Source organism: Lepisosteus oculatus, chromosome 6, assembly GCF_040954835.1.
Source record: "Lepisosteus oculatus isolate fLepOcu1 chromosome 6, fLepOcu1.hap2, whole genome shotgun sequence".
Lineage (NCBI taxonomy): Eukaryota > Metazoa > Chordata > Actinopteri > Semionotiformes > Lepisosteidae > Lepisosteus > Lepisosteus oculatus.
The window spans coordinates 3,729,664-3,744,332 of record NC_090701.1 but is presented as its reverse complement, the minus strand read 5'-3'; the positions used below and the strand labels follow the sequence as shown (position 1 = coordinate 3,744,332).

Genomic DNA, 14,669 nt, shown 5'->3' with positions numbered 1-14,669 from the left:
CTTCATATACTGTACATGTTTAAGGAAACAGAGGCCAGAGTTTCATTCTTTAGCCCTGTTCGGATGCAAAAGCCAAGACGGCACTCATTTAACAAAGCCTGACCCCACAGCCATTCAGTTTTACTGCAGGCAGTCGGCTTCAAGTTGTGACGACGGTTGGGTCTTCAGGGCAAAGTGGCAATCGAAAGACAACATCATCTATAATTATAAAATCTCCCAAACTCTTTGTTTTCAGTGTGTAAGAGAAACTTGGTTCTGTGTGAACATCCTTATCCAAATTATACTCCTCCTGAGTCGCATATGTGAGCAGTTGCGGCGAAAATAAAAAAAACAAAACAATGGGCAAACATGTTGGAGGCATGGCTCCTTCTGAAAGTGAAGACTTCTCTCTGCCTTAATCAAAGAGCCATCGCTGTACATCGTGGGCCAAACCATGACTCTTGGCAAAGGGAATGTGAGATGCTGCTTTCTCCACCCTTCCACTCTTTAATTTAGATGCCAGATGGAACGAAAGGCACACCAAGATTTTCTTTGTTGCCTAAAAGTTCTTCAGATTTTTTTTTTTGCAAGGGTCATCGGTATAGTGCCAAGTTTATAACGAATGCGTTCATCTAATTAACGCGAATAAGCAAGATCCTGTGGCCATGGGCACCTTGTGCGTCTAAGGATAGATAATATATGTGGGGATGGTACTGTATTAGTAGGGCTCCTCATTTGCGTGTATATATTCTCCCTTTAACAACAATGAAAGGTCACAGAGTCATTCCTAGATCCCATTTTAGTGAAACGCATTGGATAGCCTCTGAGTTTGGGATATATTTTACTAACTACAACGATTTTAATCCCTGTTCTTGTGATTATTATACACTGTTTACTCTACATCTCCATTCAGCCGAGAAGAGCATTTGTCTGGACATCTTGTTTAACTGCTGGCAAACGTTAATCCAGAGCCATGAAAAACCCACTCTGGGGTCTGAGGTCAGCTGTGAAACTGTGGGATTAAGACACAAGTTGAGGGGACCCTGGCATGAATGATCAGCACCATTTGTAAACTCTCCTTGAGGAACTGAGGGAGCTAAATGCTCACTGGCTGTGATATTAAGCGAGAAGCAGCTCAGGCTTTGATTTGTAATGAACAGGGTTTGGGCGTTGTGAATAGGGGAAATGGAACCGCCTTATGATAAGTTTAAATGGATGTCTCCTAATTAAACTTTTTAAATTCAATTAAAACCACATGCTACACAGCTTTCAGTTGACAGCACAACCTTTCCCCGACCGCAAATTAGACGCATTCTTTGGTGGCCTCAGACGGTTCTTAAATGCCATGAGCTGACGAGTTAAGGTTTTGATTTAGCCCGCGCCTGAAGTGTGGTACTCCTCAGCCCTGCTGGGAACTGTAAAGCAAACCGATTTAATCAAGATTGCGCTCCCTGGTCCTCAGGAAGGCAAAAAGGATTCAGCTGGGTCACTCTGAGAAATGATTGGCCATTTTCCCAAGAATGGTTCTCAGTATTTGCTCCTCTTTGTAATCAGCTCTGAGAACAGAATAAGGACTCTACTGTATAAAACACTTCTAGAACCCTGGTCTTTAAATAAGGAAATATATTTTCTGCTTGTATTTACCTTTTTTCCGTCTTATAAAAAAGTCTTTCATGAACATGGGTGTGATCTGCCATTTTTCCCCACTCTCCCACTTTGGAATCGCCATTCTCTTTGCCAGTCTACGTCTCCTCCCCAGTTTGGATTCACCATACGTCACTCAGCTCGGCACCAGCCTTCGCGTTCCCTCAGGAGGAGGAAGGACAATTCGTGACACCTTGAGAAAAAGCCCTGCCGAGCAGCTGCCTAAACTCGCACCCCATGGCCTTTGGCATGACGGGGTTGGATGGAGCAGAAACCTACTAAGGCTGCTGGCTCACATGTCCCCAGGCTGTTGTGTGGCCACAGTCGACCCCGTCAGCCCAAGTCCAGTCAGATCTGGGCCAAGGCAGGTCTGAACGAACAGCGCCTAGATTGTCGAGTCCAGCCTGCACCCTGGAAGAGAGACTTTGTTCTCTGTGTGCAGATGTGGCTGAAGGAAAGAAACGATTGGTGAAGTCAAATCCTGTAGCTTCAAATTCTCTGGCTTCAGCTCACTGCAGGCTGAATTGTACTGTATCTTTAACACCAGAATATTTAGATTTATGCTATCCCTAGCGACAAACTGTATTTCTCATGTCTGATGGCTGAGTGATGGTTTTCTTTATTGCTGCTCACCTCTTCTTATGACAGTGCAGCGGTTTCTGTGACACAGGCAGTCATTTCAGGGAACAGGCTGTTCTGATTCTCCCGTTCTGTGGTCCTTAGAACCTTTCCCAGGTACCACATTTCGTGTAGGGTGCCTCAGCGCTGTCTAACCTCCAGGCACTGCGAGGTTACGCACAGGTAAATGCTTTTAACTTCTGAGCGTCTCTGGCCCGCTTGCCGCAGTTCTGAGTCGCAGGATTAGGGGCAGAACTGCCAGGGTAGAGAGCTGTGCTGCCCATCTAGATGGCCAAGCCTCTCTGTTAGACTGACACATAAATAACCTACTCTGTCCCCCACCCAGGCAAATTCAAATGCACCTGTCAACTTGATAAAGCACTCGCCCGCAGGGAAGCATTGTTTACATTTTCACTCCAGTCTTCAGAAAAGTGAGATTCTAATTATTTTCCCACTGTAAATTAAAGCCAAGTGGGACAGAACTGAAACCAAAAGGATCCCAGCGGAAACCTGCCGCTATACATAAATTGCGTTTAGGGAGAAAGATGGGGGTGGGTGGTGTTGAATAGGCAGGTCAGCAGCTTTTGTCTTGATGTACAGGGGAAGAAAGGAAGGTGAACTGTTGTACAGGCTGGGCTCTGTGTCTAGCTTGTTGTGCTCGTTGCATACAGTCTACAATTGTTCAGCCAACTGGAATACATTATATCTAAATTTCATACATAATAATGTGCCAAAATTGCGTGGCATTGTTTGTCATTTCAGTGACTTGACAGAATATATTTAATTAGCCCCAAAGAGCATGCAAATCGAAAGTAAAATTAGAATCAACGGAAACCTTGGAGTGAGGCTGATTTGGAGTCTGGAGTAAAGATATCGTTTGTATCAATCAGTAAAGAATTAATACAACAATGGCGGCTCTGTCAGTGCCTTATCAGTGCTGTCCTGGAACGTGGCCAAAGGATTTAACTTTCATTCAACAAGCTGCAGGTGAAAAGATTCTTAACTGCCTAAAGTCTTTTTTTTTCCTTTTCATAGAAATAAATAGCACACTCCCGCTTCTAAAACCTGTTTCAGATTTTACGACTAACTGCAGAAATAAAGTTGATAATAACAACAAAATTCATCAGTGGAAAACATTTGCTTATCCTAATGAAAATTCTTCTGATTTTTAGAGTTTTTGTTTGTTTAATACCAAAAACACTACAGTAAAAGCAAAATTTCTTCAGTTTTTTTTTTTAATAAATTAATTGACCTCTTTGTGTTCATATATAGTGCATGCAAAACTGCATGCTAATAATTGTCTTTATAGATACCAAGGCCATCTTAACTGGCATGCAGAGTAGTCTGGTATTATTTTTGTTGTGCGCCACATTTTACATTTTTCATATTGGCTTTTGCCAATAAGATGCACAGTCACTAGTTATGACATTGCAAAACGTTGTCTTTGATTGCTGAATGCATTTTGGCAGATAATGCAATTCAAAGGAATAATGGCTGGTGCCTTTGTATTATTGTGCAGAACATGATTGGCTGTTACTGCACTTATGTATTTCCAGTAATACCTTCAAAAAATGAAGTGGGTCCCCTCCTACATGTAAAGCTCTTTGAGATCCTTTGGGATGAGAAACTCTATAAAAATTAAATGAATTATTTTTATTTTAAAATAAAACACTTAATTCTATGCAGAGTGATCTATTTTGATGTTAATAATTCTCCAAGGAGTACTGGTTTGCTCCCCTCATCCACAAAATGAGACAGATATGCACTGTATCAGATTTCTAAATGCAGCACTAAACTATAAATCCAGGGCAGATTGTGTTGGAATTAGGTTAGCTCACTTGAATCCTATCTGTTTTACCCACAGCTGGTCTCTCTAAAATACAGAGGCATTGATTCTAAATCAGCCACATCACTTAGTGCTATCAAATGGAAGAATGAAAAATGCTCTTAAGCAGCCAGAAGCCCCAGTTCTATGTGTATTTTATTTAGCTTTTAAAACATATACAGTACTGTGTTCAATATGGGCATTTCCAGTATTTTATTTTAGTGAAAAAATAAGATTATTTTGTAAGGGATATCAAAAAATAAAAATAAAATTTTCACAAAAAATCACAAAATAAAATTAACAGAATTTATAGACAAAATGTCTCTTTTCTGCATACACACATTCATTTAATTTTTCCACGGTAGGAAAATGTACCCAACAACAATTTCACTGAGACTATTTCAGAAGCTTCAAACAATGTTTTGTTGTATAATGTAGATCAAAACTGTGTTTCAGATGGCCATGAACTATATGGATAAACCTGAGACTTTATTTTTCCATTCATAAATTATTCAATAGATATTTAAATTAAAAATTCCATGTTTTTATCAGGTCCTAGACTTGTGTGTGTGTGTGTGGGGGTATAACAGTAAGTATTTTTTCAGCATACAACAAAATCATCATGTGTTAAAATTTAAAGCAATATATCTACAGCATTTTATCAATAATGAATTAATGTAATGTCATATGTATTCTAAGATAATACATTTTACTTTCTGACTTCTGCCTGTGCAAGTTTCATTGTTTTAGTGCCTTTCCTTTGCCAGTGTTACACTGTTAAATAGACATCTACCACATGCAAGTTAGGGTGCTTAATCCTTACTTTACTGGTTAAGTGAGTAGCACATTAGTTCAGAGAGACAAGAATTTAGGCTTTAGAGACCTTTTGGGTTCTTTTGCGTTTTTTACCTCTTCTGATTCGCTGATGTTTACAAAACATACAAGAGGCCAATTTTTAGAGGCTGAATATTTTTAAGGAGTGTCTAATTATGTGTGGTAATGGTTCATGTACGCTAATGACCCAAAGTTGTGCTTTAAGTAGCCATTTAGGTCATTAAAGAAATCAAAACGTTGGTGAACAGAATTAACTTTCTCCTTAACCATGACCTACTATGCAGTTTCTTTGAAGATGTTTGCTTTTATAGTGATCCAACACTTGGCTTTTCTTAAAGAATCATAATTACTAAACCAATTAGAAGGTCATCTTGGATTCGTAAACATAAAGATTTGAAACTTCCTCATGCTTTCAACCTCTCTGAGCCCGCCTCATGTGAATGTAGACATTTAAGAAACTCAGAGAACAATTTACAAGTTAGTGACTCACACTTTAATTAAGCAATGTTCTGAACCCATCAGAATGCAAGCCTGCCTCTGCTTGTCTCTATTGTGAGTGAGTCAGTATTCATAATCTGTTTTTATTCAAGAAGATGATTTTCAGTGAGGCGTTATTGTAAGTTGTGATTGCATTTTGTGGTTTCTTGTCAGGTAGAAAGATTGCAGAGATAGGGTCCTGGTGTGGTGGTTGATTAGTTCACCTTTAAACACCGAAGCAAGCTGTCATGAAAGTTTAGCTGTCTCTTGTGTGAGTTTTTTTTATTCCTCAGTGAATCAATCTCTAGTTTTACCTGCAAACAGGTTACTCCAAAGGTTATTGAGTTGATTCAAGTGAGCATCTAATATATCAAATATCAGGGAAACAACATGGTCTTAATGCATGAATGATTTCAAGTTACATGACCTATATAACATGTTATATGCTCTGTTTCCTTTGACTGTTTTCTTAATAGATGAGTGAAATACATTCCAGGTACAAGAGCTTGAAATGCACCACAAATAAACACCAGGAAAACTAGAATTGCAATTATATACAGCAAAAATAAAGAAATGTGAGAAGACAGCCCGTTTTTATTAAAAAAAGTCAGAGTTCCTGAGGTGTATTTTAGGGAAAACAAAATCCAGATAGGAAGAATGTTGATTCTTATATTATAGATTAAAATGTTTAGAAATTAAAATAATGTTTGAAACTCTAATGCACAGCAGGTTAATTCCTTTACAACTTAATGTGTGACTTTCTTTCACAATGCACCCTGTGAGGAAGTTCAGAGCAACTAATGGGATTACAGTTCACAACGTTTCACTTTGGACAGTAGACAGGTCAACAGCCCTGGTTCCCTTTCTTTTCTTTCTGAGCTTTAACGGTCTTGAATGCTGGTCTCAGGAGTGATCACTCGGGGGTTAACTGTAAGACGTCAGCGTGTATGTGCAAGTGAGTGCAGGTACTCAGCTCAGCCCTGCCTGTTATTCTCCGTGTGTTGCTGGTGTTTAGTGAGAGTCCTGGCTGGTATGACAGGCCCTTGACAGTTCCTAATTAAAGTGGATGTTGGGGGGTGGCTGGATGTGTGGGGGGGTGTTTTGTCTCTCTCACTAGGTGGCAGTGTATGACTACATCTGGACCAAAGACCCCTCAGCTAGCTGTGACACCTCCAGCTGTGACCCCCAGCATCGCAGTGGAGCCCCTGGATTGCCAGCCAGCCAGGAGGAAATCAGCACGCATGTGTCTGTCTACACCATCCACCTCAGCGGGCTCCGAAAGCCGTATCGGCAGTTCCTCAGAGAGCCTGACGGGGCCATCGTTGAGGTACGGTTTCCCCCTGGGCTGAAATCGGCTCTTCTGAAAATTGCCTGTGTCTGCGGTGCCACTACTGAGCTTCTTCCCGGCGCTGTTACATCAGCAAGTACAAAAGAAATCCAGCTGCTCTTGGGCACTCCAGTATACGCAGCTCACTGGTTCCTTTCAAGCTCTGTCACTTTCTGCAGGGGGCCAGAGTGCCACCCAGCAGGGCCAGGTTAGGAGACACAGTGACGAACAAGCCAGCCCTGGCGCTGATGGCTCCTCTCCTCCAAGCTGCTGCCATCAGAAGGATCTGTGGCTTTTTAAAAGGAAAACCCAAAACCTGCGAGACAACTTTTTTTTAGTAATAGCTTGCAGCATAAATTATACAAGACTTCTTTAATAAGCTTAATATGGACGCAAATTCCCTGTTTTTGTTTCCTCATGATTTACAGTAAAAGGGAACTGTAGCTGTGAATCATTAAAAGATTAAAAGTCGTTTTAATATCATATCATATCACAGATGGTGAATTTCCAATTGTTTGGAATGAAGTGGATTTTATGCCCACTCCTACATAGTGTTTCTTAAGCATATAGTTTGACTATCAAATTAATCCTGATTTTATTTTTCTACTGAGAGGAAAAATACATTTGGAAATATTATTTAATAAGCTTTTAGAGACCTGCAATGAAAGCTAATGTCTTTGCAATTCTTTTTATTGTCATTACAAGCAATAAGTGTTTTCTAAAAAATAACAGTGAATTTTCAAAGCAACCATCTAAACATCTCTCTTTTACAACATTTACAGAAATTTCCATTCAATGCACCTGCATTAAAATGGAAATGACATAAATGCAATACATTAAAATATGCCTTAAGTAAGGGTGTTTGCTAAGCAAGTGATGACAAAAATTCTCACTACTCTAATATTTTATCACAAGCTAAACTCTCAACACTTCAAAAGTAATTTTAGATGTAAAATGTGGATGCTTACAAGCTATCAACATTATTAGCATAGACTTGCTGTTAGTATATTAAAATATAATATATAAAATCCCATGTTAGTCCCTTTTTATAAGGGAGCAGCATGAACATCATAACATGTCAAGTCACTCTTGACTATAACAGCAACTGCATCTTCTTTTCCCCAAAACAACACTAACAGTAATATCTCTGTGCTGCTTCCAAGCAGCTTGCATTTCTTACTTCATGGGAAAAGGCTCTTTGCATATTCAACCTCATTCGCTTCAAAATACTGTATGCACTGGCTTTATGTATATACTGTAGGTACATACAGAATAACCAAAGGGCATTTACAGCACTCTGAAGTACACTTGAGATGATTTTATTACTGTTTTATATAATTTTCAAAGGAATATAAGATAGAAGCTGTATACAAACTGGTCTTCAGATTTAAGATGACAGCTCCTCCGAGAGAAATAACATTGAGGTGTTTCTGCCTTTGAACAAAGAACCCTGTGTTGCAGGTTCTGAGTGTGAAATAACAGTGCCTGTGTTGTACTGTACTCCAGTCTAATATTTCTGCAACCTGAGTGCAGTATTTATAATGCTTAAAAAACACATGTTCAGCCTTTATTTTTGTCCATCTGCAAAATAAAGTTGTGAAAACTCATTCAGAAGAATGTCATTCAATTGATTATGATGAGATATTATAAATTAGTCAGGTATAATTTCATTCAGTAAAAGTGAAGTGAAGACACACACTCACCCTGGACAGGACGCCAGTCCATCACAGGGCACACACACACACAGAATCCCGAAAGGGCCAGTTTTTTGTAAAACCAGTTAATCTACTAGTATGTCTTTGGGCTGTGGGAGGAACTCAGAACACCCAGAGGAAACCCGCACAAACCCGGGGAGAACATACAAACTCCACACAGATAGGTCTGAAATTAAACCTAGACAGCTATGCTACAGTATGCACTGTGCCACCATTCTGTCCCTCATCAGATTATACTTTTGTATTATACATTGTTTACAGTGAACAGTTATCTTTTTGTCTTCCAAGAACTACATATTTCTTGGCCACTATTTTTTTTAATAAAAGGCCCTTTACGTGCTCTACTGTTCTTAACAACTGCAGTAGCAGCACAGCTTTCAAACTCCACTTTACTCCACTTTTCTGCCTCCCATACAGGCTCCACTTAAAGCTGCTTTATTTTAGCTGCTTTGTTTAGCAGATCTTAGGAATTCTCAAATTTGTCAGTAATATTTGGGTTTCACTATGAGGGTTATTTTTTTAAAGCACAGAGAGAAAGGGCTACATTGTCATTCCCTCCTCTATTTATCTCTTTTCAGGTTTGTGTTTTTCTATGTATTTTTTCTCCTAGGCTAACCTCTCGGTGTGTATGCCCTAAAATAGATGCTGGCAGGCTGTGCTACATAAACTGCTTCACATATGAGTGTTCTGCGGCATATGGGATGCCTAGATTTGTTTGTGTAAAAGTTCCATAAAAAATGCACAACTAAAGCTTGAACAGCTTGAATATTAGCTTTCAACAAATTATTTATGGGTTGCTTAAAAGCTTATTTTATAAGTACCTACAACACTGTGCTATAAACACAAGACAGACATTTACTTCACTTTTCCACAGGTTTTAATAGGCTTATTTTTTTTGTTTTTTTTTATTAGCAGCATTCGGTGAATCCACATTAAAATATTGCATTGGAATAGTTAGCGCACCACAGATTATTAAAGCATTTGACAGTGTCCGTTAATGAGAAGACTGAATTGGTGTTGGGTTACTCTTGTTTGTAATGATAACACTATATGATATGTGCTGGTGAACTCATATAATAATTTATACATTATCAGGCAATGATGATCAAAAGTTGAAGAAATAATTCTGATAATCTGTTCAGTGAAGCAAAATGTTAAAAAACGAAACTGTGAGAATAAAGTAGTGAATAACTATAGGATAAGGGGGGTATTTATTTTATAGCTTATGCTACAGTACCAGATTTTCCTTTAACAAAACATTTACAAAACAGAACAATCTGTATCTTAAAATGCAACCTACTTAGATCCATGCAGGGTATAACACATGCTTTTTAGAAGAACGTCTGACTGATTTTAGCTGAATTTCTGACTAATTGTTGAATTCATTTAGACTTTTAGCAAAACTAGTTTGCAAAACTGAAGTTTTTTTATATTGTGTTTCATCTTATTTGTATGATCAAATGAAAGAAACCGAGATTTTTATATTTTACTAACTCACTGGCATGAGCATTAATAGTGTTCTTTCCAAATAGTTTCCATGACTCAGCTTTGCAGATATCCAAATTAAATCATGCTTGCCAATACTGACCTAATTTATATTTTGAATAAAAATTAACCTTTAAAAAATACCTTAAAGCAACACTAATTGACAAACTACATCAATTCTGTTTCTGTTCGTATTTTATAATTACTGTGTGGTACACTCGATTGGAACTTGAAAGCATGGTTCATTTGTTTTGAGGTCACTACAACCCTTCAGACATAAAGAATAATTTCTTACACAACTAAGTTCTTCATTTTTTTTCTTTGACTAATTACCATTACACTGACCTTTATTCTGGACATAACATGGATTGATTAAGTTATGTGCCTGTCTGGCAGAGTTACTTTTTGGGGGCTCTCATGAAATATACATGATAAAACAATCCCACAGGTTTCTGTTTTCAAAATGTGATGTCTTTGAGCTGCATAAAACACAGCAAATACATGTAAATGGGTGGTTGAATTGTCTATACGGGTCTTTTGTGACTTTCTGCACTCATAAGCATCTCCATTGTGGCACATTGTTTGCTTTGTACTACATTATAGTCTCTACTCAAATTCCCTGCTTTAAGGGTTAAATAGAGTTTGACGGGACTCTTATAGTCCTGTGTCTCTTCAAGCACTCTTTATTCCAATCTCCCGTAATACTAAAGCCTTAAAAACCAATCCTCTTCTTTCTGTGCATGACGATTGAAGAGCCCTAACTTGTTTCTTCTGTATAGTATGATTGTTCCCGGCCTGCAGTTTTCGCTGTTGAAAGAGTTGTGCTTTCATTTTCATTAATCATTCGGAATCGCACTGCAGAGAGCATCATTTGGGGAAAGTGATTAGGAATATTAAAGAAACAGGAAGCTAGACACTTAAGTTATGGTATTTGGTACTTGATTAGTAGGTGAAGTTAAGTGTTGTTCTTGCTGGAATTCGTGCCTGAACACTCAGGACTGTAGGGCAGTCAAAGGTCTTTTCTACCACTCTCAATTTCCTGTGCGATTCAAGTGTCTCTTAAGCACACTTGAAACAGTGATTTTAATCACTCTTGTCTCGTAGCCCAGTGACATCTGGGAATGACACATGGCATCCGCTAATAGCGTATTTAATAACTGTCCCATTCTAAAACGGAATATGCTTCTATTAACCCGTATTTGACAATGAAATGATTACTTTGGGCTGTCTTTAAAGGTACCCGGTGACGCTGGTGACATGGGGCTTCCTCTCTGTGAAGTCAGCCCCACTGTGCAGAATCTGGCTGGCGATAAGGCCGCTGGTGAAGGGTCGTCGTCTACACGCCAGTTGAGGGGCAGGAAGAAGAAAGCTGAGTGGCGTGAGTGTAGCAGCGGGAAACAAATTGCGTGTTCTTTCCTCCTGTGGCCAGTTCGGTCTCCTGGGAAGCCTCCTCGTGTCCGAGAGAGATGAGATGGCACGGGAGGGTTTTTCAGCTTTCCTCAGGCTTCAGCACACAACCTGTCACCAGTGGGCGCAAGATTGGCGGGCAAAAAGAATTTGCTATGCCAGGTTTTACAAGTTGTTTTTGATCTAGAAAGATGGCTCACCATTCACCTTTCGCGGGCTGAAAGGTCTGTAAGTCCCTTGTTGTCTCACTCAGTTAGTGTTGTGTTCAGACCGTCATGTTTTCATACTGTTTGTTTTTTCTTTGCAGCTTTAGTTTCTAACTGTTCAAAAGCATACAAGTCCTACAGGAGTTTTTGTTTATTTTTTCAATGAAAGAAAGCCTAGTGCGAAATAGGTTCTGCTAAAAACAAATGGTAAATTTATGGTCGTTTACAGCAAACTTCTCTTTTTCTGTAGGATCTTCACGAGTTGAACCAGCTGGAAGAAGTTGGTGTGATTCAACTGCTGTCCAGAAACTATTCAATCACTGACACCCAGCATTGAAGACTCCAGCAGCCGAGAAATCTACTGTACATTTTTCACCTTCTTCAAGCTCAGTATTTCAAGTCAAATTATTTATTTCCAGAAAGATTCAGAAGTATTTTCAGTAGTATCACTGCAGATATCTACCTTTAAGTAATTAGGTAACCAAGAAACTGAAAAAAATACTGACAGGTATTGGGAGAAATAACAAACAGCTGTAGCGAATGAGGTTATTGAAGCCATTATGATGCAGAATGAGTTAAGTGTCCCGTTTTACAGGATTGTTGTGTAAACCACAATGAAACTTACTGTATGGAGAAGAAACTTAAATATGTTTTATATTAGAGCAATTAATTACCCAATAAACAATGTAAATTAATGATTCCATTAGAAAATTAACTAGGGTCATTAGGTCTTCATTGCTGCCCCAACAAGATGAAAAATGAAGATTCTAAAAGTCACTAATCAGAGGGAGTGATAAAATATCAATATTGGGCTCACATTAAGCTGGATAATATTCAGGCTGCTTGATTTGTATTGAATATGTGTCTGGTGGCTGGAGCTTGCTATAATGAACTAGCCCACAAATCACAGCTTAATGGGAACCTACTTATACATATTGCTTAATTAAAGGTTGTGAGCTTATTAACATGTGTCTTTGGCATTGAGCACTGGGGATGTAATCTGTGCAAATAGGACCAGGTTGTAAAGGTTTTATAGATAGCCTATCATATTAAACTCATAGCTTAATCCAGAATCTTAATAACCTGTCATTTTCATTGATGATGGTTCATTTTATAGATGGTCATTACAGCCAAACTTCTTGAGTAGGGACCCTTCTGGGACTCTCATGAATAGTCCTCATTATCTTATACTTTTGGAATTAAAGTTTTCTTGCTGTGTATAAACCACTGTGGTCATAGCTTCAGGGTTGAGCAAAGTGAAATATACATGGCTTTGGATGTGTTTAAAAATACCCCAAAGACAAAATAAAGCCCACTTGAGCTGTAAAGTTAAATTCCCTGTAAAAACAGAATGTTCAGCTCCTTTAATAGATGGATAAATAAATACACAATAATTCACATACACTATAAACACACCCACTAAAGCATTCAGTCAGATTATTAACTGGATGAGTAGAAAGTGCCCTGTATGTGTAGAAAATGTGAATCGTTTTGTCTGCTTATACAGTATCCACTGACCTTCTTCTTTCAATGAGATGCACAAGGTCTGTGCTTGGACTCTTCTCTGGAGTACCTGTGACATTTTAAAGGAAGACTAATAGAACAGAGGTCTAGTATGGGGCTTTCTATATCAAATCTTTTAACTCTCCCTCTGGTGCAATTTCAGTTCAATCCACAGTGGTACCGGATATAATTTGAACAGTGTGTGTTATTAATGACCGAACAATCGTAATTAAACCTGTTCCAGAGTGAAGCAGACTTAGGGCATACAGTATGTTCTGAAGTCAGTTTTGTTTGGAAGCAAAAATGTTTGTACACTGACCTCCTTCAAATGCAGATTAATAAGGAAACAACTTTCAGGTAATTATTCCCTACTTTTTTATCATGCAACCCCAAAAAAATGAAACCCAAAAGGTTTGTGTCATGAAAGGAGTGGTTCAGATAGATTCACCTTACTGATAATGTTGCACTACAGAATCAGGCATATTTCTTAATGTATTTTCATTCCAGATAAATCATCCATTGTCAGAGTTGTCTTCACTTTTTCAGGCCAGCAATGTGTCTTTTCAGTTTTTTAAAGCACATCATTGTGGCACAGATCTTCCCTTTTCACAACCTGTTGTGTGGCTCCTACAGAAAGATATAGACGCCTTTATTTGTGTTTCATGATTTTTAAAGAGATATTTATCAGTCACATTGGTGGAGGCAGGGTCTGTTCTTGTCTATCTTTTTGAAATACCAACTGCAGGTCTTCAGAGAAGGCTGAATTATACATTGGTGATTTTTGAGGTTGTTTAAGCAAAAAGAGTCACATTGTGTTGTGTGGGCATATTGATGCTAGGATACAAAAACAAGCCCAGCGGACAGAGGCTTCTTAAAAATCGTCAGCCTACTGGACATTTTTGTTATATTGAATTATACAGGGGCACCGTACAAATGGCTGACCCTGCTCTCTGACCCCCAGCTTCTCTCCCTGTCTGTGTGTCTCATGGAGAGCAAGCTGGGGTCCGCGAAGAGACAAATTCCTCATGCAAGAAATTGTATATGGCTAATAAAGTGATCTTATCTTATTAAATTAAATATTTATATATTTGGTAAAAACTTTAAATGTTCAGTAGTTTTTAACAGTGGTATGGAAATATAAAAAACATATTTGGAAACAACATTTGTTCGTTAAAACGTGCAGTAAATGTCAATAACTGATATCTGGGATATTCAAAATTTGTACAATTCATCTTCATTCTCTGTACAATTTATCAGAAAAAATAAACAAATCAAACAAAAGGTACTGATCATTTTTCATCTTAAATTATTATTTGTTACCTAATCATCTCATGTCTACAGGACAATTTTCTCAGCAGGTAATTTTTACTTATGGAGAGAAAAAAAATTAAGGAACAATACTGTATTTTATTTGTTCATGACGATTGTATCATTTATTCACAAGATTCCCCTTTTGTTTCTTGGGCAATGTGGAGCAAAACAGAAAGATAGCACTTCTGTGCGTATGGATTCTCCTCAGCCCTTAAACTGTATCTAGCTGCCTTCCTTAAAACAAAGGGGGAAGGAGAAGATGGTATTCTGAAGTTTCAAATATTTTATTTCAAATGACAAATAAAATTTCAATATAATTGAAATTTAAAATGAATTTC

General features: G+C 38.3%; 1 protein-coding gene across 1 annotated transcript in view; it reads left to right on the top strand.

The window, feature by feature from the left end:
• ofcc1 (orofacial cleft 1 candidate 1) overlaps positions 1-14,290 on the top strand; it is a 106,941-nt gene extending 92,651 nt beyond the window's left edge. The window contains exons 20-22 of the mRNA XM_069190880.1: positions 6,495-6,704; positions 11,141-11,282; positions 11,768-14,290. Of these exons, the coding sequence (XP_069046981.1) occupies positions 6,495-6,704; positions 11,141-11,282; positions 11,768-11,841 (426 nt within the window). The 3' untranslated portion in view covers positions 11,842-14,290. The remainder of the gene's footprint in view (positions 1-6,494; positions 6,705-11,140; positions 11,283-11,767) is intronic.
• Positions 14,291-14,669: the final 379 nt, after the last annotated feature.